The 27,767-nt window shown below is 47.6% G+C and overlaps 1 protein-coding gene across 1 annotated transcript; it reads left to right on the plus strand.

Annotated features, from left to right (window-relative positions):
- The first annotated feature begins 446 nt into the window (after nucleotides 1-446).
- Nucleotides 447-27,192, plus strand: LOC138770404 (Fc receptor-like protein 3). The gene is made up of 14 exons (XM_069949507.1): nucleotides 447-526; nucleotides 868-938; nucleotides 1,673-1,942; nucleotides 12,037-12,297; nucleotides 12,387-12,632; nucleotides 16,167-16,463; nucleotides 17,504-17,764; nucleotides 19,532-19,813; nucleotides 20,707-21,024; nucleotides 21,251-21,364; nucleotides 22,643-22,717; nucleotides 24,915-24,983; nucleotides 25,689-25,726; nucleotides 26,509-27,192. The coding sequence occupies exons 1-14, from the start codon at nucleotides 447-449 to the stop codon at nucleotides 26,662-26,664; spliced, it is 2,538 nt and encodes an 845-aa protein (XP_069805608.1). The 3' UTR covers nucleotides 26,665-27,192.
- Nucleotides 27,193-27,767: the final 575 nt, after the last annotated feature.

The following is a 27,767-nucleotide window of genomic DNA, read 5'->3' on the forward strand; positions in this document are numbered from 1 at the left end:
ACATACTAGAAAGAGAAGAAGGAAGACATGTAATAGGTTGAGAGCGTGTATGGTACCTGTACCTGTGATTGGACAGATCAGAGCACAGAACAAACAGCAGTTAACCCTTTTATCTCCTTCAGCTGTGCACAGAAATAAGGGAGACTGAGACATCAAGGGGTGATACTGCAGAAAGACACCTATCATTACAGAGTGTAACATCTGACAGAGTTACATTTGGACATGTGACATAGAACCTAGTAAAACATCTATACTGGGACACTACCTAGTCATGCTAGGCTAGTAACTCCTAATGAGGCTTTTCCCCACTGAGGGGCTATTATATCATTTTCTTCTTTTCAAAACACTGCAAGGAGTCCACAGGAGGTCCTTTAAGAGTTAGATCAGAGCAGTTAAAGCCAAGAACTTTGCCACAAGTGGTCCCCCGATGGCTAGCTTGCCAAGAGATGGTACCCATGTTCCTAGATCTTGTGGCACTCGGTGCCAACAGACAGCAATGGGCGGATCATCAAGTCCATGGATGCAGGTACAGTTTCTTTGCCACTCACACAAGGTGGTCAGAGCCCCGCCAGTTGAGAACCCAAAAGTCTGCATAAGTCCCCCTTACCTCAAGTACCCCACTGCCACTAAAGTTAAAGAGAACCTGTCACCAGGGACGCGGGCACAGAGCCCGCCTGACCCCCCGGTGCAGCTCCTGGATACTTAACCATTGCGATGAGTCCTGTTCCTGGAGCCGGTCCCGGGACGAAGATTTCAGCGCCCGAAGCCGTGCGCGCACACTGCTGAGATGAGTCCGACGCTCATAGAGAATGACGGAGCCGTCATTCTCTATGGGCATAGGACTCATCTCTGCTCATTTGCATACAGCGTGCGCACGGCTTCGGGCGCTGATATCTTCGTCCCGGGACCGGCTCCAGGAACAGGACTCATCGAAATGGGTAAGTATCCGGGAGCTGCATCGGGGGGTCGGGCGGGCTCTGTGCCTCTTCCCCGGTGACAGGCTCCCTTTAAGTATATTCTACAGTATATCCACCATTTAGAAGCTGTAAAGTAAAAATACTCTATTTCTAAGTAACTGTATATTCAAAGTTTATTCAAAACTATTTCCAAGTACCCAAATAGTTAAGGGGATCTCAGTCTGCAACGTTTTCTTTGCATTGCACCCTATACAAGAGACTGTTATACCCTGTACCATGCCTTTAAGAAGTTACAGTAAAAGTTTCAACTGCTTAAATGATTGCTGGACTCTGTGGTTCCTCTGTACTAACACCTGCACTATACCAACCTATCAAGGGGTGCTTGTCGATAGATCCAGGGGTGGGCTCATAACATAAACACCAAGCACAGGATCCTGTTTAGAACATGCCCAGGTGCCATGACATGTTATGTGGGTCAGAAGTAACTGTAGCCAATTGGGGAGCATCCCATGTTTTTTTGTTTTTTTTGTCCCTCTGCTTTTGTGCCACATGGACTGAAATAAAGGTCAATAGATGCCGCCATGTTTTATCTTCTGTGGATTAATATCTGGTATGGGTTTGCTGTTTAGCATGAGCACCACCCATGTAGAACCATTGGCAAGTGTCCGGAGCCAGTATCAGGGGTTATAGGTGGGTGAGCAGTGTCGGGTATTTATTACTATATGGAGTTCACATTGTATTTCTGGTCTTTGCAGGCTCCTCCTCCTCCCGGCCGGTGGTCACCTCCTCCCCTAACTGGAGCCACATATACAGCGGAGACTCCGTGACTATAAGATGTGATATCGGACAGAATAAAACAATCAGCGATAACTATTACTACTGGTCTAAAGACAATAAGAGGCTACAGCAGGAAGGACATGAAATTACAATTAGTAACGCAGAATCTACTGACACCGGGGACTATGTATGCTGGAGCGGATATGGGGATCGCAGTCACCCCCTCACATTATATGTTATACAGAAAGGTAAATAGTCTTTTACAAACAATAACAATAGGAGAGGGCTATGCGTGAAACCATGAGTAATTTATTATTCAAAACCAATAGGCCACTAGCAGTTAAACAATCACTGCTACTTTGTGGCCAAAAGTCTCCTGTACATATATACAATGGTCTGATGAACCAGACCTAAGATTCCAATGTTGGTACTTCAACAATTGGCCAGGTCTGAATCTGGTCCAGGCCCGGTCCAGTCTCAGTAACAATATGCAATGCCCTATCAGTAACAGTCAGCAATATATATTGGACCCCTGTTGATCCATGCATAATTATATTGGTCAAACAAATACAAATTGTCAAGACCCGTGTTAGTCATTCATTCATAAAAAACAAGGTCATGTTTGTCACTTGTACCTTACGCGTTTTAGTCAACAAGTTAGTGTGACATTATCAGGGGCAAAAACATGGGACATTCAACAAATAGCATGAGATATTAACCCATAGTTGTAATGTAGATGAATAACTCTACAGATGCTGCTTTTGCCAGTACTCACATAACCTCGGTGGGACAGTGGCTATTGCCGATCTGTTGTCCTCACAACCCCTGTATTAGGGAGTATTTGTGCTCTTTTTATTCAGGTAGTGTGTCGGCAGCGCGTCCTGGATATCGGAGACGTGTATGCTCCACTCGTCCACAGTGGCAGACTGTCACCCGACACTGGTGGGCAATAGGTGGTGCAAAGACCAAGGAGTCAAAACACAGGCACAAGTATTCTCTCTACTCTCAAGTATTCTACTCATTCTAGGGGACACCAGCCTGTATAAGGCATGGTGTCTTGGACTGATGGGGCGGTGGTGAGCGTAAGGGGTTAATGGTTAGTGAAGGGGGTATAGCTGGGATGGCTGCACATGGGAAGTTCCGGTGGTAACTAGGGGAGGAGTAGTTACCAGGAAAAGGCAGGCTATGGGTGGAGGCAAGGATACATAAGCCCGAGGAAGGGGCGGGCTTACCCTCTTTCGGCTTTGCCTCAACAGGAGTTTGTCATGTCTCAGGAGAGTCTGACCGAAGCTTTGCGGCTGCAGCTGCAGCAGGACCCGTCTTTCCTCGGCCGCCTGCTGGCAGGTTTGGGGGAAGAGTCGGGGCAGGTTTTGTCCAGTGGTGGCAGGCGGTCCGCTCGGCGCATCCGCCCACCCGCGCGCCTTAGTCCCAGTCCCCCGCTCTCTGCCCGGCGCCGGCAAGGGGGAGGTGGTAGAGCCGCATTAGCGGTTGCACCGGCGTCACTTCCGGTTGCGCCGCCGTTGGCTCCGCCCCTTCCGCCCTGCGCCCACGCTGCCAGCATCGTGTCCGGGTGTACCGCGGCTGCACAGTATCCACCAGTGCCCGGTCCCCCCCCCTCTTTATCAGTGTCAGCAGCGATGGGCAATCAGGCTGGAGTCTCCCCTGCCTCACATGAGTCCGGTGAGTGCAGCTCTCCCAGCCCTTTGCAGCAGGCTACTGTTAACTGCCCGAGCCTGACTGCCCTCCCCCCCCCTCCTGTTACACAGCATGAGGTCCATCCCCTCTCCCTTCCTGATGACCCCCCCCTTCCCCCCCCCCCTCCCACCCTTATGCCGCCCAGCCAGCCTCCCGTTGCATTAGGCTTCACCGCGCAGCGTGGTTTCGATCAGGCCTCCTGTGGGGAGCGGCTGCCTGTGACTTCGCAGGCGTGCGGTGGGTCTCGTGCCAGTGTGTGCGGGCATAGGCGCTCCCGCTCGCCATCCTATGCGTCCTCCAGAGGATCTTCCAGGCATAGGCGCCATAGATCCCGCGACTCTAGAGTTCGCTATTCCAGACGTCACCATAGGGAGTCTAGACAACGGAGCCGATCGAGGCGCTCCAGAAGTTCTAGGTGGCGATCCCCTTCCTCTGGGTCCTCGTCTCGTACCCCCTCGAGCTCTGATGGGGAGTCAGTTCGTGGCAAGAAAAGGCGGGAGCCTTCACGCCGGAAGAGGAGTCCATGCTGCTCAGTTCGGCCAGAAGCGGCGGCTCCAAGTGCACAGACTCTGCCGTCAGCCCCGCCGGCGCCGGTACAGACGTTATCGGCAGCACCGATGTTGCCCTCGATTTCGATGCCTATTCCTCAGGAGATGCCTGGTCAGGCGTCATCTGCAGTTGGGGGTGAGTTTGACTTTGCACGGGCATGGGGTGGGGGGGCGGGTGATTTAGTGCCTGCCCTTAAGGCGATTCTTAGCAAAATTGACCCGGTTCCCCCGCCACAGGCTGGAGCTAGGCAGCCTCCGGCAAAAGCTGGCGTTCATAAGGACGCCTTTTTCTGTGGGATTAGCCCGCTGGGCACGCATTTGGACGATGACACAAAGAGTAAAATTTGGGCTAACCAATATGTTGATATTTGGTCCTTGATCACTACGGATCAGCACACCGTCGACAAAGAGCGACGCGTTGCTGCTGACCGTTATGATAAACGACCAAAGGTCGCAAAGACCATAAACAACTGGCTACAGGCTTTCTCTGTACTGGGTTGTGTTATGGGTATGAAGCACCCGGAGCGTTGCTCTGAGCTTTTCATTTATATGGACTCAATTTATAGTGCTTTTAAGTCACATGGGGGCAGCGCTTGGTGGCGGTACGATGAGGAATTTCGCCGCCGCCTTGCTTTGCAGCCTGAAATTGGGTGGGGTGTGAAGGCCACGGATGTGTGGCTGCGCTTGATGATGGCTCAGAAGAGCAATCCCTTTCCCTCAGCGGCCACTGCCTCAGCGCCTGCAGTACCCGGGGCAGTGGCCGTGCGACGGCCAGGAACCTGCTGGCTTTTTAACGAGGGCCATTGCAAGTTCTTCGGACTCTGTAAGTTCCGCCACGAGTGCTCCTCCTGCGGGGGGCAGCACGCGGCGGTTAGATGCCAGCGATCTAAGTTGCCAGGTAAGCCAGCTGCGGGTGTTGACGGGAAAGACCCCGGTGAACGTGGACGCGATGCGCCCGTGGTTAAGTAGTTATCCTAAGCGTGATGCAGCTAGTCAATTGTTACATGGTTTTACCCATGGGTTTTTCATACCTTTCTATTTTTCTCCCTATCCGTTATGGGCGGATAATCTGAAATCTGCCCGGGAAGCACATGAGGTCCTCGTTGATAAGGTTAGTCAGGAGTTAGCCCTGGGTAGGGTTGAGGGTCCTTTTGTTGTTCCTCCTTTTGAGAATTTGAGGGTGTCACCTCTCGGTGTTGTCCCTAAGAAAGAAGTTGGTAAGTTTCGTTTGATACATCACCTTTCTCATCCTAAGGGCAGTTCTGTCAACGACGGTATTCCCAAGGAGGACGCCGCGGTTTCTTATGTTTCTTTTGATAGTGCTGTCCGCCTTCTTGTTGCGGCCGGCCGCGGTGCCCTCCTTGCGAAGTCGGATATACAGTCTGCCTTTCGTCTCCTCCCGGTGCATCCGGAATGTTATCATCTGCTGGGTTTTCAGATAAACGGTTTGTATTACTATGACACTTGTCTCCCTATGGGTTGTTCCATTTCGTGTCACTTCTTCGAGATGTTCAGTTCCTTCCTCGAATGGGTGGTGCGCTATGAAACCGGGAGTAATGCGATCATTCATTATTTGGATGATTTTTTGTTTGTTGCCCCAGCAGATTCCCATTGGTGTCGTTTTTTGTTGAACACCTTCCTTTTTTATATGCGTAAATTTGGTGTTCCTATTGCCGGGGAAAAGACTGAGGGCCCGGCGACTTCGCTGTCTTTTCTTGGGATCGAACTCGATTCCATGGACATGGTTTTTCGACTTCCGGCGGACAAGCTGGCTCGCTTGGCTTCTCTGATTGACGGTTTCCTGGCTGTGCGTAAGGTCTCATTACGGCAAATGCAATCCCTGTTGGGATTGCTAGTTTTTGCCTGCAGAATCATGCCGATGGGCAGGGTTTTCTGCAGGCGCTTATCGCTGTCCACCAGAGGAGTCAGGTTGCCCAGCCACCGCATCCGGCTGACCGCTGCCTTGAAGGCCGATCTGATGGTGTGGAAGGAATTTTTGGGTTCCTACAATGGTCGCACTTGCTGGCCCTCTCAGGAGGTTTCCAGCGACGAATTGGAATTGTTCACAGACGCGGCCGGTTCCTGCGGTTTTGGGGCCATCCTGGGCAACGATTGGTGTGCCGAGGCGTGGCCTCCGGATTGGCAGGAGCTTGGTCTCTGTCGTAATCTTACGCTGCTGGAGCTCTTTCCCATAGTGGTTGCTGTTGAACTTTGGGGAAGAGTTCTGGCTAACAGGCGGGTATGTTTTTGGACAGATAACCTCAGTGTCGTTTTCTGTATTAATAAGTTAACCTCGTCTTCCCTCCCGGTGTTAGCTTTGTTGCGACACTTAGTTTTGCGTTGCCTCGAGGGTAATATTGTGTTCAGGGCACAACATGTTCCAGGTAAAATTAATGTGGTTGCTGACGCTTTATCCCGTTTTGATTGGCAGGTTTTTCGACAGCTCCGTCCGGAAGCGGCGCCGAATGGACTGGCATGCCCGGAGCACCTCTGGGACTTAGTGACACACGGCTGCTCCCGCTAGTGCAGGCTTCAGTGTCGCAATCGACGTGGTCTGCGTATGGTAAGGCATGGGATGAGTGGTTGGGTTGTGTCGGTTCAAGAAATGTCATGCTGAGCGGGGACGACCGTGTGTCTACTACGGTTGAGTACCTTCTGTCTCTACGGGATAAAGGACTATCAGGTGTGGTTGCGCAGCGTAGGATAGCGGGCATTAATTTCCACTTTAAGTTGCGAGGTTGGGCGGACGTTAGTGGCAATTTTACTATCCGTCAGGCCCTTAAGGGCTGGAGGAGGAGTCAGACTCCTAAGGACAGTCGCAGGCCGATTTCTTATTCGTTGTTAGTTCGTTTATTAGATCAGTTAGATAAGTTATGTCGGACCGAGTTTGAAGTTTTACTGTTTTCTGCTGCCTTTGTCCTGGCTTTTTTTTGGGGCGTTTAGAGTCAGTGAGCTGGTTCCTCCATCTAGTCTTCGGGCTGGAGGCCTTTTGACCGAGGATGTGTTGTTATCCAACGGGGTGCTTAGGGTTAGGGTCCGCAGATCCAAGACAGATCTTTTGGGTCTGGGTGCATGGCTCCCCCTATCCCCGGTTCAAGGTCCGGCTTGTCCCGTCAGCATTGTCTCTAGGTACATGGCGGCTCGTCCTCGGTGCACCCAGTTTCTGGTACACGCAGATGGTGTTCCCTTATCTAGGTACCAGTTTCAAGCATTGATGAAAAAGGCCTTGGAGGCGGCCGGTGCCCCCCAGGCCGAGTTTGGGACGCATTCCTTTAGAATTGGCGCGGCGACGGAGGCAGCTAGAGCGGGGTTGTCAGAGGAGCAAGTGATGAGGATAGGGCGCTGGAGGTCCGCATGTTATGCCTCTTATGTTAGGCCGGAACTTCTTTGCTAATGTGTTTTTCTTGCAGGTCCTAGACGTCCGGTGGTGTGGCTAATTGGCCACTCGTACATTTATTGGGCGGCACAGAGAGCAGCGCATCGCCCGGGAGGCCGGTCTCTTGGTTTCCGGGATGTGGAGGTGCATTGGAAAGGAGTCAAGGGGCTCCGCTGGTCCGAGGTCCTGTCCCAGGCGATCGAGATAGGACGTTCTGCTCGTTCTCCAGTGGTTTTGGTTATACATGCGGGGGGGAATGATTTGTGCCTACTTCGTTTGAATGAGTTACTGACCATCATTCGTTCCGACTTTGAGAGATTGCCGGGCTTTTTTAATGAAGTGGTGTTGGTTTGGTCAGAAATAGTTTCAAGGGTCAAGTGGCAGGGCGCCAGGGATGCAGCGGCGATGGAGAGGGCCCGTAGGACTGTTAACGCTCGCACTTCTAGATTCGTGCGGGCGAACGGGGGTGTGGTGGTTCGCCATAGGCAATTGGAAGGGGACAATCGGAGATTAATGATTGCTGACGGAACTCACCTGAATGATATTGGTTTGGATATTTTCCTGTCGGGGCTTCAGGACGGGGTGGAACAGGCCTTGTATATTTTGGGGGGGGGTCGGGGCTCGGTCTAGGCTTAGCCGAGCCCCTCCGTGGCGGTGAAGAGAAGGAGAAATGGAGGCAGTGCCCGTCGGCCTTCCGACGGCTGGCACAACCCCGACGAAGTTTGGTTGATATTGGTTAAGTTAATAAAAGCTGTGGCCGACCCCGTCCACTAAAATTGGAACTGTTGTCTGTGCAGTTATTTAGCTAGCACCATTCACGTGGCAAAGGGTATCCTAGCAGTCTAGGGGACACCAGCCTGTATAAGGCATGGTGTCTTGGACTGATGGGGCGGTGGTGAGCGTAAGGGGTTAATGGTTAGTGAAGGGGGTATAGCTGGGATGGCTGCACATGGGAAGTTCCGGTGGTAACTAGGGGAGGAGTAGTTACCAGGAAAAGGCAGGCTATGGGTGGAGGCAAGGATACATAAGCCCGAGGAAGGGGCGGGCTTACCCTCTTTCGGCTTTGCCTCAACAGGAGTTTGTCCCTCCCTCCCTCCCTATGTTTTGTACTCAGTGGCGTTGGTTTGTCTGTTTAAGAGGTTGGTGTGTGTGTTACGTCACTAAAAAAAAAAAAAAAAAAAGAGAATGTGTTTTATAAAGTCACAGCTGGCGGTGAAGAGAAGGAGAAATGGAGGCAGTGCCCGTCGGCCTTCCGACGGCTGGCACAACCCCGACGAAGTTTGGTTGATATTGGTTAAGTTAATAAAAGCTGTGGCCGACCCCGTCCACTAAAATTGGAACTGTTGTCTGTGCAGTTATTTAGCTAGCACCATTCACGTGGCAAAGGGTATCCTAGCAGTCTACCTCTAAAGTTCCGGCAGAGCACAGAACTACTTGGGTTGGGACTCTTTCGACATCCTCCTCTCTGCACTTCTGATCTTTCCTACCTCTCAGCACCCAACCCAGCCAGCATGGCAGTATCACCCTCTTCACTCTCAGTACAGATCTGTTCCTGTTCTCAAGTCTAAAAGTAACGTATCAAGATGAAAGTGTACTGTATTTTCCTGTATCAAGTATCTTTACAGTAACAAGATTATATTTATTTTAATAGTACTCTGCGGTTCTTCACTAAGCACCTACACAGTTATTAAAGCTTCCTTGGGTCATCTCCCCTTTTACCAGGAGTGGTAGTACCCACCCCTGGACACAGGTGCAGCAGACCTTTAAAAGAACAATTGTGATATGCAGATCTGACAGTCCTGACTTAAACAGTGCTTAAAGGAGACCTGTCACCCCCCGCGCCGGGGTGACAGGCTCCCGACCCCAGATAGATCCCCTTATACTTACCTCATGTCGCCGAGTCCTGCTGCCGGAGTCGGTCCCGGGACAGAGATATCCCGGTGAGAAGCCGGTGCGCGCGCTGTGGAGATGGGTCCGGCGTCCATAGAGAATGAATGGAGCCGTGCGCGCGCAGCAGAGATGAGTCCGGCTCCATTCATTCTCTATGGACGCCGGACCCATCTCCACAGCGCGCGCGCCGGCTTCTCACCGGGATATCTCCGTCCCGGGACCGGCTCCGGTAGCAGGACTCGGCGACATGAGGTAAGTATAAGGGGATCTATCTGGAGGTCGGGAGCCTGTCACCCCGGCGCGGGGGGTGACAGGTCCTCTTTAACTTCACCAAGAATGTTTAGAGCAATACAAAAGATGTAGAACAGTTGTGGTAACAAGTGCTAGTGCAAACAATACTTGATAATATGGAGAGGTGGTGTAGGGGCCGGGTAGAATCCCTTGTCTAATTAGTTCAGTACTCTGCCGGAATGTGTGTGAAGAAATATATATCAAATCTTGTGAACTCCTTATACTCCCGTTTAGATAAGTCCCAGTAATCTAACTGCCTTCTGCCTCCCAGTATCGGTGACCGCCCTGCGATGTAGTACGAGTCATAGGCCTTTGTCTCTAGGTGTAGCTCCCACTGAAGCCTAACCCCAAGTGGACGAGCGTCTGTCAGTAAAGTATTTCGGCTTCACTGCTTTGCTTTACTGGGGATCAGTCCCTCTGCCTTTCTTCTTAGGGGGTCACTGTCCTGACTGAAGAATCCTCGGTGTAGGTAAAGGCGTCTCTCCTATAGGCCCGGTTACCCCACTTCTTGGGTTTATCACTGCATCTTGCTAGTTGCAGAAGTAAGGTAACCAAAAAAGAAAACAAATGCAGATTTTTCGTAGCAAACAACTTATATATCTTTATTGAATATACATTAAAACCATTACCATAAAAAGAGAGACAGACCAAACATTAAAAAGAACAGTGACTATCCTGGAGGTGTTTCTAAAGTAACCAGATCACATATGCTGGGATCTCTGACCAACAACAAATGTCACAGAACAGGGGGATATATTCTCAAGAATCACATAGTAGGACACTATAATAAATGTCCTGTCCTATCCCCGGCAGCGCGCGCATCAGAGAGCTCCCTGTGCGCCTGTGACTTCCGGCGCACAGGGAGCTCTCTGATGCGCGCGCTGCCGGGGACAGACCAGGAGGATTTTTTTTATCTGCTGTGCACAGGGGGGGGGGGGGGGGGGGGGGAACCATCTATAAGGGAGGGGGGAAGAGGGTGACTATCTATAAGGGAGGGGGGAGAGGGGGACCATCTATAAGGGGGGGGGGAGGGGGACCATCTATAAGGGAGGGGGGAAGAGGGGGACCATCTATAAGGGGGGGGAGAGGGGGACCATCTATAAGGGAGGGGGGAAGAAGGGGACTATCTATAAGGGAGAGGGGAGACCATCTTTAAAGGGGGGGAAGAGGGGGACCATCCAGAAGGGGGGGGGGGACCATCTATAAGGGGGGGGAGGGGGACCATCTATAAGGGAGGGGGGAAGAGGGTGACCATCTATAAGGGAGGGGGGGAGAGGGGGACCATCTATAAGGGAGGGGGGAGAGGGGGACCATCTATAAGGGAGAGGGGGAGGGGGACCATCTATAAGGGAGAGGGGGAGGGGGACCATCTATAAGGGAGGGGGGAGAGGGGGACCATCTATAAGGGAGGGGGGAGAGGGGGACCATCTATAAGGGAGAGGGGGAGGGGGACCATCTATAAGGGAGGGGGTAGAGGGGGACCATCTATAAGGGGGGGAAGAGGGGGGCCATCTATAAGGGGGGGAAGAGGGGGACCAGCTATAAGGAGGGGAAGAGGGGGACCATTAGATCAGCCCCCTCCTCTCCTGACATCCTTTGTGCAGCAGGGGACCAAACATTATGTTTATTGGGGACAGTATGGGGGGGGGGGGGGGCAGTAGTGGATTATAATGTGGGCGGATTGACCAGGGGGGGCCCAGGTTGGGTAGACCAATCCGCCACTGGGCTACACTTCCTCTCCCCATGTGACTACTTTCTACAGCATGGGTCTCCAAACTGCGGCCCTCCAGCTGTTGCAAAACTACATTTCCCATCATGCATGGACAGCCAAATCCAAAGCTTTAGCTGTCCAGGCATGATGGGAGTTGTGTTTTCGCAACAGTTGGAGGGCCGCAGTTTGGAGACCCATGTTCTACAGCATATGTAACATGTGCTGTGAGTGGGTGAGAAGAGAGTGCAAGAGAAGAAAGGAGATAAGTAGAGAGCTCTCATTGGTGTGCAAATCACAGAAACAATAACCCTTTAGTTACCTATGCTGTGCAATACTTGATTTTCATAGTATACATATTAGCGATATCTAGTGGCAAAACGTAGGTTCAAACGTACTTCATTACCACTACTGCTTTGAAGTACAGGCTTTTGCGAGGGGTGTAAGGACAACTAACACCTGTGGTGGGACACCACACCCATTCTATAGAAAAACTAACCTCTACTGCCCACCTGACGGGAAATCCCTCTCTTTTATATAGGGTGGTGTGACAGGAAGTGTGTGTAAAAGAGGAGAGAAAGGTACAGAGTGTTTGCTTAAGAAAACAATTCTGTAGAATAAACATAGCATAACCTTTTACTTGTACTGCAGCTGTGCACAGGGGAGTGAGACACCTAGTGGCTGCAATGGGGAATGCAGCTAAGACCACTTGGTGTGGCACCTGAACAAACTAGTTTTACCTAGGTGTATAAAGACTAGACGAAACACTGGTAGTGGGACATTACTGTTAAATACAGTTAATTGTATGTTGGATTTTGTCTTTCTGCCTTAAAGGTGTACCGGATAGACCAACTGTGACCTTTAATCCAAACTACAGAAATATATTTGTTGGAGAGAAGATGGTGATGTCTTGTGGGGGAGAATCTTCTGTACACCAAGACTGGAAATATGTGTGGAGCAGAAACAATGAAAAGATCACGGATGAGCAAAAATCCATCACAATTAATAACATGAATAGTAATAATACTGGAGATTATAGATGTCAGAGAGGAAGAACAGCCAGTTACCCCCTCAGACTCCATGTCCACCCCCTATGTGAGTATCTGCCCCATCTGTGCCAGCTCTTATCTACAGAGGAGGCTACAGGACATTGCGGACGTTTCCTTTATTTCTTCTGGTTTCAGATCATGATGTCATCCTGCAGACTCCGCCCACTATTCTGGAAGGCGACGCCCTGGATCTGAGATGTCATAACCACAATAAGAAGAAGGGGGATACGACATTTTATAAGGATGGAGCCATTATCCAGGGATCAGGCCAGATGTTACATCTACAGAACGTGACCAAATCTATGAGCGGGATTTACCGATGTGAGAAAAAGATTAAAGGGAGAATTAAAGAGACAGAAGACACATTTATATTTGTCCAAGGTAACACATACCCCCATTCACTTTCACAGTGATCTAATATGGAAGATGAACAGGTCTCCTGAGAAAGTCTCCACACGCGGCAGAAATGTCGCCCAGATCTAGGTATCATACAGGTTGGTCATGTTGCCCCTATGGGGCCCCTGGAGAAGGGTGGCTGAGCTCCGGTGGGTATAGAATGTGCAGGGCTTCCTACAAAAAGTAGGTCCAGTGATTAACACAACTGCAGGCATGACGTTATAAAGTACCAGAGCATTCTGGGACCGTGGTAGTAAGAGGTAATATTTCCCATTGAGGAGAATTTCAAAAGGCATGTAGTGACTTATAGGCCAATCATGATCGCACCCTTTGGCGCCCTCCTCAAGGAGAATCATTACCCCTCTCTATGCCCCCATATGGTAGTTAGGCCCCTTTTTACCCCTATATAATAATTAGGTCCCTCTGTGCCTCCATAAAGTAGTTAGGTTCCCTCGTAATTCCATATAGTAGTTAGGTCCCCTCTGTGCAGTAGTTAGTCCTCTATCTGGAGGTAGGGCCCCAGTTGATAGCATCCCCTATGCAGCTATCCCTCCGGTATGCAATCCCCACTTCTTTCTTCAACACATAAATGGTGGGCAGACACAACTAGTCCCCCCATCCCCCCCAATTGTTAATTCCTCCAATAGGTAGTATCCCCAATGTAGACTCCCCCTGTAGTTAGCCCCCAGTAAATATCACCAATGTTGAAAATCCCCTGTATGTAACGCTTATAGGTATTCTCTCCTGTAGTAAGGCTCCCTATTTAGGCAATTCACCTTGTAGATAATCCACCCCGGTAGGTAACCACAGTCTGTAGGTAATCCTCACAGTAGTAAGCCCCCAATGTAGGCTTTCTTCTACTCACCTGGCTGTGCTGTCCATCAGCATCTCTATTCTTCCTCACTCTGCAAGTGGCCCCTAAATGGATTTTTTTTCATGATCAATGAGGGGTGTGGGGGTGTTTTTATTTTAATAAAAAAATCTTTTCACTTGCCTTGTCTTTATTTCTATACTTTACAGCCTTAGTAGTGGAAGCTGTTTGATATATGGCCCTTCCCACCCTGGTACTACTAGTCTTCTGCTGTTGGGCTTTTAACCCAACTGGTTATGAAAATGAGGATCCCAATGCATTTTTTTAAAAATAAATAATAAAAAAAATTGCACAGGGTTCCCCCCATTTTGATAACCAGCCTAGCAGCAGCAGCCTAGTAGTACCAGGGTGGGAAGGGCCATTTATTTTGGTCCCCCCCCAGCCTAATAATACCAGCCTGCTGCCACCCAGTCCAGGAGCGCCAATTTTGATGCTCCGGGACTACTGGCACCCGGCTCTTCCCAGTACCCCTGGTGGCATTGGCTACTGGGGTAATAATGGGGGGGAGGGGGTTAGTGTTAGCCATTTTATACCGACTAACACTAGGCCCCAACTTAGTAATAGATTCCCTCTATCAGACGGCTTCCATTACTAAGCTGGTAAAGAAAAGAAATAAAGAAAAGACAAGTGAATTTTTTTTAATTCGAATAAAAACACCCCCACACCCCTCGTTGACCATTTAATTTTTTTAAAAATCCCCCAAAACCGCAGGTCATCATCATAGTCCACCGAACCCGATGTAATCCTCTGGATACTAATATCTGAAAAACAAAAAGGGAGGAACACACAAAAAAGACCAAATCAGAACACCCATCATTATACAGGTGTTATCTTCCTTATAGTATGCAGCATCTTTACAGATAGCTGCTCACAGTTTGGCACCCAAGGGGTTAAGTAAGGACGCATTGCATATACACTTAACCTCTTGGGGGCCAGACTGATTTTACACTGCACCCATACGGCAAGGAAGAGGGTTAAGCGACCCTCTTCCTTGCCGGCGATGATGTCACGGATGGGCGGGGCCTGCGGTGGCACTGTGGGTGGGGCTAAGTGGTGCTGTTGCCTTGAAGCCCCGGCCCACTTACCATAATCTGCATATGATAAAAAATGACTTTTTACTGGAACAAGTACCATGACGTATGATATAAAATAAAGTATGAAAACTGGTAAATTTACCCTTTACACCTGTGTAGAGATGTCAGAATGCAAAAAGGGGGCGACAGTGTCACTTTAAAACACCAAAAGTTTGTTTCAATTTTTCTATTGTTAACAAAGAATATCAATAATAGAACGAAAATTTGCTATTTTAAGAAAATATAAGTGAAAACCTGTAGCGGTATTAAGGATCCACGTCAGTAATAGGGCTGCAGGTTTTAGTTTATAGTTATATAAAGCAGCAAATTTTGGTTCTATTTTTGCTATTTTTCATTTACAATAGAAAAACTGAGATAAAAATTTGCTGTTTTAAATAACTGTAAACTAAAACCTGTAGCGCTATTACTGCCGTGGATCCGCTACCTGTGATAGTGGTGTAATGCTGTGACCTGGGTGTGTTAGATGCATCCAGGCTGCTTCCCCTGCTGTCCCAGTTACACTCCAGAGGTGACATTGTGGACTTGAGGACCTCAAAGTGGTCGTATTTAGGTTTCCAAAAAACGAGCATGTATCTCCCATTGACTTCAATAGGATGCAATATTCACTCAAATTGAGGAGCATTGAGGAGTATTCAAAATTTCAAAATTTTGAGCCTTCAAGTATTTTACTACTTACTTACCTCTAGTAGCCAGACTCCCCCCTGAGCAGGTGCTGATCCCGGCCCTGAGCAGGTGCTGATCCCGGCCCTGAGCAGGTGCTGATCCCGGCCCTGAGCAGGTGCTGATCTCGGCCCTGAGCAGGTGCTGATCCCGGCCCTGAGCAGGTGCTGATCCCGGCCCTGAGCAGGTGCTGATCCCGGCCCTGAGCAGGTGCTGATCTCGGCCCTGAGCAGGTGCTGATCCCGGCCCTGAGCAGGTGCTGATCCCGGCCCTGAGCAGGTGCTGATCCCGGCCCTGAGCAGGTGCTGATCCCGGCCCTGAACAGGTGCTGATCTCGGCCCTGAGCAGGTGCTGATCCCGGCCCTGAGCAGGTGCTGATCCCGGCCCTGAGCAGGTGCTGATCCCGGCCCTGAGCAGGTGCTGATCCCGGCCCTGAGCAGGTGCTGATCCCGGCCCTGAGCAGGTGCTGATCCCGGCCCTGAGCAGGTGCTGATCCCGGCCCTGAGCAGGTGCTGATCCCGGCCCTGAGCAGGTGCTGATCCCGGCCCTGAGCAGGTGCTGATCCCGGCCCTGAGCAGGTGCTGATCCCGGCCCTGAGCAGGTGCTGATCCCGGCCCTGAGCAGGTGCTGATCCCGGCCCTGAGCAGGTGCTGATCCCGGCCCTGAGCAGGTGCTGATCCGGGCCCTGAGCAGGTGCTGATCCCGGCCCTGAGCAGGTGCTGATCCCGGCCCTGAGCAGGTGCTGATCCCGGCCCTGAGCAGGTGCTGATCCCGGCCCTGAGCAGGTGCTGATCTCGGCCCTACATCTGACATTCGCTACCACCAGGGATCCAGGATAATCTCCATTCAGCTGCTTGTGCCCAATGATAAGATTATTGTTATATTCTGTTCTAGATCTCTTCACGAGACCAGAAATATTATTATTATTACCATCTGTAAAAGAAATAAGAGAAGGTGATGACATGACCTTGCGGTGTGACACAAGACGTAACCCTCTCAGAGAGGACGTAAAGCTGAAGTATACCATTTACAGAAATGGACAGGAAGTGCATGAAATGGGATCACCTGATGAAGTACAATACACAGTCCAGTCCGCTCAGCTGGAGGATGCTGGGAATTATACCTGTGAGGTGCGGACTCTATCGGATACAGTGATGAAGATGAGTGACATGTTATACATCAGTATAGGAGGTTGGTATGGATTCACAAATTTTACTAAAAATGTTGTGACTTTTTGACACTTTGTGGCGGCCTGCCAAGTGCTCAGAACCTGATGTAGAGTGAGCGGGGTGTACCACATGTGGCCGAAATATACCACAATCTACATTTGTAAAAAGGTATAAATTATTACCTGTCTCCCCCTCCTCCCCCCTCCCTTCTGAGACCGCTGATGTAAAGAAGTCCCTGGCAGGCTGTATCTGCAACATTGTAGCTTCTTTGTAATGCTGGGAGGGTTAATCACTGTGAGTTCATCAGCAACTTGACCTCAGAATAACCCTTCCAGCATTACAAAGAAGCTACAATGTTACAGATAAAGCCTTCCGGGGACTGGTTTACATTAGCTGTCTCAGAAGGGAGGGGGGGGGAGGAGGGGGAGACAGAGAGAAAAGCTCACACACAGATTTTTGTGTCTTCAGCAGAAAGCAGCAGCTGAGAACTGGGGAAAGGAGACAATAGATAATAACAAGTATGGAAGGAATTGTTACTCTCACCATGGGCAGCAATTGGCTTACGGCCTTTGCATTAATTGCAAAATCAGAATCTGACAGCTTTTTATGTCTCTTTCTGTGGTTGTTTATGTGTATGTTGGATCGACATGATGTCCACGGTGAGATTATGTGATGCTAAAGGGTTGAGGTTTTCAAGAACATTTATGCCGATGATAGATATGTTATAATACTAGGGGTCTCCTTCACAAGGAGTATCCTGATATTTACCAAGGGTGAGAACTGCTAATACCTGATCCACAGGACGGGTATTTCTGAGTATTTTATTCTCTCTGATCTACTGAGAGTGATCAGGACCCCCGGGCATCACTACTTATGGGCCCAAATCCAGCTATTACCATATGACCAGTGCTGTAATGGCCTAGGCAATGGTGTCCATACAATTCCCATCATACATCATGGTTATACCATCTGTACTTTGAGGGTCATATTTTTTCCATTTTTGTATATTTCTCACTAAATATTTTATTGTATTATTTTTCATTATGATAAATTATTTTCCAGAGTTATTCCAGAAGCCAGAGATACAGATCCATCCAGAAAGAGTCCAAGAAGGAGACAACGTGACAATATGGTGCCGACATACTGAACGGCTTCCTTATCCATTGTTTACGTTCTACAGAGACTCAGAGCCTGTACAGAGCGGATACAAGGAGGTGTATGTGATCTCTCAGGCCTCAGAGGAGCACACCGGGAACTACTCATGTTCACTGAAATATTATAATATGACTAAAAACAGCACAGGAGTAATAATCCGGGTACAAAGTAAGTATCAATTCACACACGAGACGTGTAACGTGTACACACCCATCGCCATCACATGAGATAACACAAAGAACATCGTCTCTAGGGGCGGCTACCCTCTAAGTGATGTTCAATCCCCTCACTTAGGAGATCTGTGCTGTCAGTTTCTAGATCAGCGTGGCTGGTAAGTATACATGGCTGCTTGCAATCCAGTATCTGGTTCTCTGATTGACAGCTGGAGGAGGGGCCTGAAGATACAGCTGGAAGATGGGAGACCTGGATGTGAGTATACACGGCTTGTGATCTTTAAACTGACAGCACAGATATATACATATCCTATATGTACAGTATATTCTATATTCATATCTGTTCTGTAACTTTCCCGGGCTGCACAAATGATACAAGGATCATTCATGCAGCCCGGGCCCCTTAAATTTTCATGCTGTGTAAACGCGCTGTAAACAAATGCTAATCTTGCTGACCTGTGTTTGTTTGTGGCCCCCGCCACCGAAAAAATATCCATGTCTAAAAGGACCCTTAGTTATTACCCACATCATATGGGTCAAACACTAATGAGGTTTTTTTTGCCTATGGGGCTGTATCATCTGTGTCTGAGACCTAGACAGACCCCATAGACAGACCCCCTGAGACCTAGACAGACCCCATGGACGGACCCCCTGAGACCTAGACAGACCCCATGGACAGACCCCCTGAGACCTAGACAGACCCCATGGACAGACCCCCTGAGACCTAGACAGACCCCATGGACGGACCCCCTGAGACCTAGACAGACCCCATGGACAGACCCCCTGAGACCTAGACAGACCACATGGACCTACACTGAAAGTCCCTCTAGGACATGTGACATGGAGCCGGCTAGAACTTCTCCCATCTCTGATCGGCTGCAATCTTAACCCTGACCGATCAAACATTTTGACGTTTCTCTCTGACATATCAAAGTTTTCTTTTGTAATGCCCTATTAAATTGTTTTCTGATATTTGATGTGACGCCAAAACAGAGATCCTATCGGTGAATTCGTGCCACACTTACGGCCCATACTATTTTTTTGTGGCACAGGTTGCATGCCATTCAGCATTTAATCTGATCCCTCAGTTGTCCCAATATACAGCAACATAAAATCCTTTAAAGAGTCACTGTCGTATTTTTTTTTTTTGCAGAAATCAATAGTCCAGGCGATTTTAAGAAACTTTGTAATTGGGTTTATTAGCCAAATCTTCCATTATCTGCATGTAAAAAGCCTTTTCCCAGGTCCCCCCCTCCTTCCTCTTTTTCATCCACTCCGAAAAATCTGAAAATTGTGACTTGTTGCAGGAGACGTCCCCTGTCTGCTCTAGGGAGAGGGGAGGGGGGAGGAGAAAGGAGGGAGTTAGCCGGCAGCAGAAAGCAGATAACAGAGGATTACAGGCTGGTTGGCTGGGTGACAGCTGTAATCCGAGCTCAGACAGGTCACTGGTGACTGTCACAGGAGATATCCCGTGAGGGATTTGTAGATTAACTCTTTGTTGTCCTGTTTTGGTCTTTTCTTTAGCTCTCTCCATAGGAGAACAATGAAGACAGGGGGGAGAGCTTCAAACTGCTTTTTCATGATAAAAATGCATTTTTCGGATAATAAACCCAATTACAAAGTTTCTTAAAATCGCCTGGACTATTGATTTCTGGAAAAAAAAAATTCACGACAGTGACACTTTAACACCATACATTATTGTTAGTTTGCTTATATTTTATTCATCTAAATACGGTAACGTGTCCATCTTACTTCTCCACAGCGGCTGTAGATAAACCTGGCCTGCTGCTCTTACCAGACAAGGTGGTTGTGGGAGAGGACATTGTTCTTCGATGTGCGTCCTCTAGAGGTTCCCATCCTATATACTACCAGTTCTATCACCATGAGACATTGATAGGAAATATTACCGTTCACCAGATGGAGGCGGCAGAGATACAACTGACCGTTACATCGCTGACCATGGGTGGAGTCTACTACTGTGCTGCCTACAATGGTTTCCCTACCCAACCTCAACGGAGTGATGGAGCCAGTCTGCTGGTAATAGGTGAGTAGTTACTTCACGTGTATGTGTTCTAAGTCTATATACTGTATGTTATCACTGATCTATGGACTTCCCTAAAACAACCTCCAGTCCTTGGGATGAGTTAAAGAGGTTGTCTGGGAAAAGTCAACTTTTCCCCATCCACAGGAGTCGCGGGTCAGCCGAGTAATCACTCTTCCAGCTTACTCTGCTCTTTCTGGTGGCTCCGTAAGTATGGACGGGGCCTCAGGTCACATGCCGGCCCCCAACTCTATTCATGACAAAGAAGCCCCGGACCAGATACAGAGATGGGCGGGGGGTACGGAGGTCAGACCCCTGTCCTGTGGATGGAGAAGAGTAGATTTTTCCCAGGCAACCTCTTTAACTCATCCCAAGGATTGGAGGCTGTTGATTTTTCCCGGACAACCTCTTTAACGCTTTTTTTGTGCATAGGCATTGCTCCATGACATTGTTCTGGATCCATGGTATGGCTGACTCCAGTGGAGCCGGGTGGTCACCACTGACTTATTGCGGGATTTAGAAGGGTTTGTTATAGTATTCCTTATTATCATGGCAGGGACTATTATTGCTGTCCAGTTGGATGGGATCAGCTATTAATGGAACCAGTAATGGCAGTGTGGCTGAACTCATTGCTCTGGGTGGGTTCAGCCATCAGTATAAGGTGTATGGGGCTCTCCCGAGACTCCACTGACAGATGATGATGGTGGAGATAGAGGTCGGGCGTGATACAAAATCACTGCTCGGCACATTTCCCAGAGCAGTCTCGTTGCGTTTACCCATCCTCTCCCCGTAGAGAACACAGGAACGTTTGGCCAAGCGGTACTAGGTGTATGCCCACCTGAAGCCTACCATATATTATCACCATCACACTTCTACTGCATTTTTTTTCCAAACAGAACCGGTATTGGGCATCACCATTATAACAGATAAAGATGGAGAGGATTTTACCATAGGAGAAGCCTTAAACCTCACCTGCTCCGCCCAGCGTGGCACGTCCATCTCTGTCTCCTGGCTGCACAATGACACTGTGGTGGAGGAAAGTTCTGAGCTCTATCAGCTTGAAGACAATGGGAAAGTCTTGTACATCCCTTCCCTTCTATATGACCATGAAGGATGGTACCAGTGTAATGCCAGCAACCAGCTCTCCCCCAACAGGACCTTCTCCGCGCTCAGTAACATCCTACAGGTCAACGTCTTGGAGTCAAGTAATACAGGTATCATGAGATTTGTCGTCATTGTCTAAATGTCTTTCTTCATCTTCCTTTTTCTTTTCATTCTTTGTCTTCTTCATTCTATTCCCTTTTTCTTATTTTTCCTCTTTTTTTTTTATTGTTGACATTATTTCCTTTATCTCTACTTGGTCGTCCCTATCCGTCTTCCCTTTATAATTATCATCACTTCTGATGTTGTTCTTACTACTTTATGGCTTTTGTTTTGCAGCTTATAGTATCCCGTGGTTGATGCTTGGCATTGTGCTGCTGGTCACCATCGCTGCTGTTATTGGCTTGCTCTTATTATACAGAGGATATTGTCCTAAGAAAACACCATCTACAGGTTAACCTCTCTCTCTATTTTTTTATTCCTCACTACGGCACCTGGTATCGAGATATTAGGGTTTTACTATTAGGTTGATTTTCTGCACTTTTTATTGAAGTATCACCTAGACAGGTATTCATGGCAGTTGGGCCCCATCTTCCTGCTGGGGAGAGATTCCAACTGCTGTGAAGACCCGCCTTGGTCAAACAGCCCATATAAGAGAGGGTTCAGTTGCCGTGAAGCTCCGCCTAGGTAACACTGTCTATATAGGAGAGGGCCCAACTGCCATGAAGCCCCGCCTAGGTGACACTGTTCATATAGGAGAGGGCCCAACTGCCATGAAGCCCTCCATATTGGAGGGGTCCAACTGCCGTGAAGCCCTGCCTAGGTGACACTGTCCATATGAGAGAGGGGGCTCAACTGCTGTGAAGACCCGCCTTGGTCAAACAGCCCATATTGGAGGGGTCCAACTGCCGTGAAGCCCGCCTAGGTGACACTGTTCATATAGGAGAGGGCCTAACTGCCGTGAAGCCCTGCCTAGGTGACACTGTCCATATAAGAGAGGGGGCTCAACTGCCGTGAAGCCCTGCCTAGGTGACACTGTCCATATAAGAGAGGGGGGTCAACTGCCCTGAAGCCCAGCCTACTGTAGGTGACACTGTCCACCGATAAAAAAACACGATTTTAGAGCAGATGGAAGCCACACATAAGTTTTGTACAGGTATATATCAAATGCAGCATCTAAGCTTGTGGATGGTGCAGAGACCTGTACATAGAGTGAGGGGGGACGACAATATCACTTTAAGGGCCAATTGTGTGGTAAAGAGACACACATCCTCTATTTTGTTTTCCTCACTTTTTTGGAGTATTAGGGCTAAATGATGTGGTCTTTGTTGAATGGGTGAGAATAGATGGTTATACAGGGATCGGTGTGTTTTTTGGACACTGATAAGCTGGTTTAGTACTCTTACCATATCAGTTATGTGTAATTCTCTGTCTCTTTATTATCTATCCTATATGTCTCTCTAATATAGTTTGAGGTGCAGGGTCAAAAGTAAACCGGAAAAATGTAAATGTCACAACTGAAGTTCACTCCCTTTTTACCTACCCCTATGTACCTGTCTTTTCTATCTAGCCCTATGTATTCCCTAGTTTTACTCTTCCTGCCTATTCTCTTTCCTCTTTTCCATCCTTCCTTTGATGACTACCACCAGGAGGCTTTGTTGTAGGTTGGGTTGTGGTGTACTACAGTACGGATCGAGAATGAAGTAGCTGATAAAATTTTCTTATTAACAGATCAGAACACAGAAGAAGACAATGAGAGCATAGACAAGGCGAAAACTACAACTAACCGAGACGTCTACGAGAATAGTAAGAAAATAACCCAAATATACCTGATAATTCCAGCTCCTCACGTTCTCTTCACTTTCCACTATTCTTTCTTTCTCATTACATTCTCTTCCATCCTTCACCAACTTCATTCTCTCCCATCCATCACCAGTTCTTCACCAACTTCATTCTCTCCCATCTTTCACCAACTTCATTCTCTCCCATCTTTCACCAGTTCTTCACCAGTTTCATTGTCTCCCATCCTTCACCAGTTTCATTCTCTCCCATTCTTCACCAGTTCTTCACCAGTTCCATTCTCTCCCATCCTTCACCAGTTTCATTCTCTCCCATCATTCACCAGTTCTTCACCAACTTCATTCTCTTCCATCTTTCACCAGTTCTTCACCAGTTTCATTGTCTCTCATCCTTCACCAGTTCTTCACCAGTTTCATTCTCTCCCATCTTTCACCAGTTCTTCACCAACTTCATTCTCTCCCATCTTTCACCAGTTCTTCACCAGTTTCATTCTCTCCCATCTTTCACCAGTTCTTCACCAGTTTCATTCTCTCCCATTCTTCACCAGTTCTTCACCAGTTTCATTCTCTCCCATCATTCACCAGTTCTTCACCAGTTTCATTTTCTTCCATTCTTTATCAGTTCTTCATCAGTTTCATTCTCTTCCATTCTTCACCAGTTCTTCACCAGTTTCATTCTCTTCCATTGCGCTCACTTTCACGTCCATTCCCCTCTCTTTCACCCCCTTAGCTTTCTCTTTCATACCTATCACTCTTCTGTTTCCTTTACTTTCTTTTCCATTCTTATGACTTTCCTTCCATGTCTTTTACTTTTTCTTCTATTCCATTCACTTACTCTTTCATTCCCTATTCTTTTATGTCCATTCCCTTTATCCATCTCACATTCTCTTCTCTCTCTTCTATTCCCCATGCTTTCTCTTCCTTTCTCTCACGCTTTTATTTCCTTCTCTTCTCCCTCTTTGCCATTTACTTTATATTCCATTCCTATTATTTTATTTACTCTTTTCACTTGTGCTTCCATTCTCTTCTTTTTCTATTTTATTTATAACACATGTACTGTTGATTTAGAAAGTTATAACAATAGGGACACATTCGGCATGCTCGACTTGTGCTCATCTCTATTCTCCTTCCGTACATTTTCTCCAGCACCCTCTTCACTTTCCCTTCTACTCCTTTCACTTTCTCTTTCATCCCCTTTTCCGTCCCTTTTTATTCCACTTACTTTCTATTACTTTCACATTTCCCTCTTTCTCTTTTATTCCCTTCTTGTTCTTTTCCATTCACTTTATCTTCTATTCTATTTTATTCCATTTACTTTTCAATTCACTTTACTTTCTATATCATAGTCTTTCTTTTTGCTTCCATTACTTGCACTTTTGCCTTTACTTTACTTTCTCCTCTATTCTTTTTACTTTTCCTTCCCTTCTTTTCCCTTTCTCCTCCATTCTTTTCCCTTTCTCCTCCATTCTTTCCCTTTCTCCTCCATTCTTTCCCTTTCTCCTCCATTCTTTCCCTTTCTCCTCCATTCTTTCCCTTTCTCCTCCATTCTTTCCCTTACTTTCTCTTCCCGCCTCTTTTACTTTCTCTATCGTTAATGTTATGTCCTCCTCCATCCTTTCACTTTCTCCTGCACATCTATCACTTTCCCTTATATTCCCTTTACTTTCTCTTCTGTTCATCCCATTGTCTCCTCCATTCTTTCCCTTTCTCCTCCATTCTTTCCCTTTCTCCTCCGTTCTTTCCCTTTCTCCTCCGTTCTTTCCCTTTCTCCTCCGTTCTTTCCCTTTCTCCTCCATTCTTTCCCTTTCTCCTCCATTCTTTCCCTTTCTCCTCCATTCTTTCCCTTTCTCCTCCATTCTTTCCCTTTCTTCTCCATTCCTTCCCTTACTTTCTCTTCCCGCCTTTTTTACTTTCTCTATCATTAATGTTATGTCCTCCTCCATCCTTTCACTTTCTCCTGCACATCTATCACTTTCCCTTATATTCCCTTTACTTTCTCTTCTGTTCATCCCATTGTCTCCTCCATTCTTATCACTTTCCCTCCTTTCACTTTTCTTTCTTTCCCTGTCTTGTATGTTTTCTATTCTTCCCTCTACATTTACTTTACTCTCATTGCTTTGACATATATCCCCTGTTCTCAGTGAGAGAGAGCAGACATATGTAACCCTTCGAAGTATAGGTAACCCAATGACTTTTCTTGTCAGTGCCATCAAGGAGGAATCCTGATGATGAAGATGAAGGTTGCACTTACATTACTGTCAAAGCAACGCGAGGTCAGTGTTATATTCTGTGTATATTCTACAGACCCCATGAATGGCTGTACGCTTAGTAGGGGGAGTGTGCGTGTGTCTGTGTGTGTATGTGTGTGTGTATGTATGTGTGTGTGTATGTGTGTATGTGTGTATGTGTGTATGTATGTATGTATGTATGTATGTGTGTATGTATGTGTGTGTGTGTATGTGTGTGTGTGTATGTGTGTGTATGTATGTGTGTGTATGTATGTGTGTGTATGTGTGTGTATGTGTGTGTGTATGTGTGTGTGTGTGTGTGTGTGTGTGTGTGTATGTGTGTGTATGTGTGTGTATGTGTGTGTATGTGTATGTGTGTGTGTATGTGTGTGTGTGTGTGTGTGTATGTGTGTGTGTGTGTGTGTATGTGTGTGTGTGTGTGTGTGTGTGTGTGTGTGTGTGCTATCGATGTGCACAATGTAGGTAATGAGACCCATAATGGAGCTCTGACGAATAATGTTGAAGTCCAGGAAACACCAACAACAGCCATGACTAAGGAGCTTAGGCTCTGAAACGCGTCGGTTCTTTCTTTTGTATGGACGTCCATGTAATTTTTAACATGCATTTATAATAAATTTGGATTTTTTTATTGCACTGGTTGGAGCTGGATTTACATTTTTTGCCATTTGGCACATTGCATTTAAACACCAACAACAGTTGATATTCATCTTTCTTCTTGTCTTCTTTTAGCTCCTTCCCCCTATCCAGCGGCTGCTACAGGAGAGGATGTAAGTATATAGAAGTATAATATGGAAGAAAGTGACAGCTACAGTATGGACTATATTGATAGTTGTGAACAGGTCACACATTGGGTCAAGTTGACCTATAACAGATGTGGCCAAACGTTTTCCCTAAGGGGGTCAGCTAGGGGTGTAGCTAGGACTCATGGGACTCCATTGCTAAAAACCAGGCCCAACCCAATGCTCGTGTGTCGGGGGCCCAGGAGAACAAATGCTGGTTCAGGTGAGCATGTGTTTACTGGTCCGAGGAGAGGGGGGGTTGTAATGTGCGGACAGAGGCTGTCTGGGGTGGGGGTGGGGGGTTTGATGTGCTGATAGCTGCTTGTCCAAGGGGCAGGTGCATTGCTGTCTGGGGGTGGGGACGGGAGGGGATGCCGCTGTGACCCATACCATGAAGGTGCTTTGCTGGGGCAGGCCCCTGGGCCCCCTGCAGTGTGGGCCCCGTGGCAGGTGCATGGTCTGCCTCCATAATGACCACACCACTGGGGTAACTAGATGGACAAAGGGACCATGGACTGGCACATGTGACATGTGGGTCAGAGAGGACACTGATGTACAGGTTTGCATGTCCCATAACACAGATAGGAGTCACAGTTACTGCACTCACCATTCATGGCCATACTCCTCCTCCATGCTCTGTATATACTGGGTATATCGGGGAGTGGGTGACACCCAGTGATGGCGCTGGTTGGGATGCACAGTAAGTCCCAGGCTTTACAATATATTACAGCATAGTATTGAGAATTTCTGTCCTTGTTTTTTCCCACCAGTTCACGGTTGTGTACGCTACGGTCAAGTGTGCCAAGGCGGCTTCAGGGACCACCGGAGACCAAAGGAACCCTGGGAAATCTGACGCTACCAATATCTACAAGATGGATAACCCCATATATCATCAATATTCATCATCACCAACATCTGATCATTAGGGAGTTCTGAAGAAATATACAACTGGTGCTGTGCCGCCATTCCCCCTGTCATCGTATAGAGATGTAGCAGAGCTGAGCACACCCATCAGCATTATGATAACACAGAAGGTTACTAAGTGCAGGGGTATACGGGGATATACATCATACTAGGTGACAAGCCGCCTTCTGATTGTTGGTGACCTGGAACACTGGGTTATAGATTATACATTAGGAATAATCTACATGAAAGTTTAGTTATTCTCATAATACTCATCCTATTCTAATGCACTCACTAGTTACTATATACATATATACTGTATACTCCAGAGCTGCACCCACTAGTCTGCTTGTGGAGTTACTACTGTATATACGTATATACTGTATACTCCACAGCTGCACTCACTAGTCTGCTTGTGGAGTTACTATATACATATATACTGTATACTCCAGAGCTGCACTCACTAGTCTGCTTGTGGAGTTACTCAATACATATATACTGTATACTCCAGAGCTGCACTCACTAGTCTGCTTGTGGAGTTACTCTATATATATATATACTGTATACTCCAGAGCTGCACCCACTAGTCTGCTTGTGGAGTTACTACTGTATATACGTATATACTGTATACTCCACAGCTGCACTCACTAGTCTGCTTGTGGAGTTACTCTATATATATATACTGTATACTCCAGAGCTGCACTCACTAGTCTGCTAGTAAAGTTACTATATACATATATACTCCAGAGCTGCACTCACTATTCTACTAGTGAAATTACTATATATATACAAATTCCAGAGCGGCAGTCATTATTTTGCTGGTGATGTTACTATATACATATATATTGTATACCCTAGAGCTGCACTCACTATTCTACTGGTGAAGTTACTATATACATACATACAAACATATTCCAGAGCTGAAATCACTATTCTGCTGCTTTCCTTTAGAAAAAGTAAACACACTTGTTGATTGACATCCCCATAACAGTGCAGTTGAGTTTCTATAATTTACTCTTTCTTCAGCAGGAGACCTGGCTGTAAGTGTTCAGTTTCCCCTTAGCGCCCCTGCAGGACAGATTAAGCATTACACTGCTTATTTAAGGGAAACTCTTTTTATAGCCAC

Source organism: Dendropsophus ebraccatus, chromosome 13, assembly GCF_027789765.1.
Source record: "Dendropsophus ebraccatus isolate aDenEbr1 chromosome 13, aDenEbr1.pat, whole genome shotgun sequence".
Classification (NCBI taxonomy): Eukaryota; Metazoa; Chordata; class Amphibia; order Anura; family Hylidae; genus Dendropsophus; species Dendropsophus ebraccatus.

Bases quoted from the DNA above. Each gene is read 5' to 3' on its own strand.
- LOC138770404 (XM_069949507.1), top strand. From the start codon at position 447: ATGGTACCCATGTTCCTAGATCTTGTGGCACTCGGTGCCAACAGACAG. The intron at 12,298-12,386 runs GTGAGTATCTGC...TTCTGGTTTCAG, and splicing joins ACTCCATGTCCACCCCCTAT to ATCATGATGTCATCCTGCAG. The intron at 19,814-20,706 runs GTGAGTAGTTAC...TTTTCCAAACAG, and splicing joins AGCCAGTCTGCTGGTAATAG to AACCGGTATTGGGCATCACC.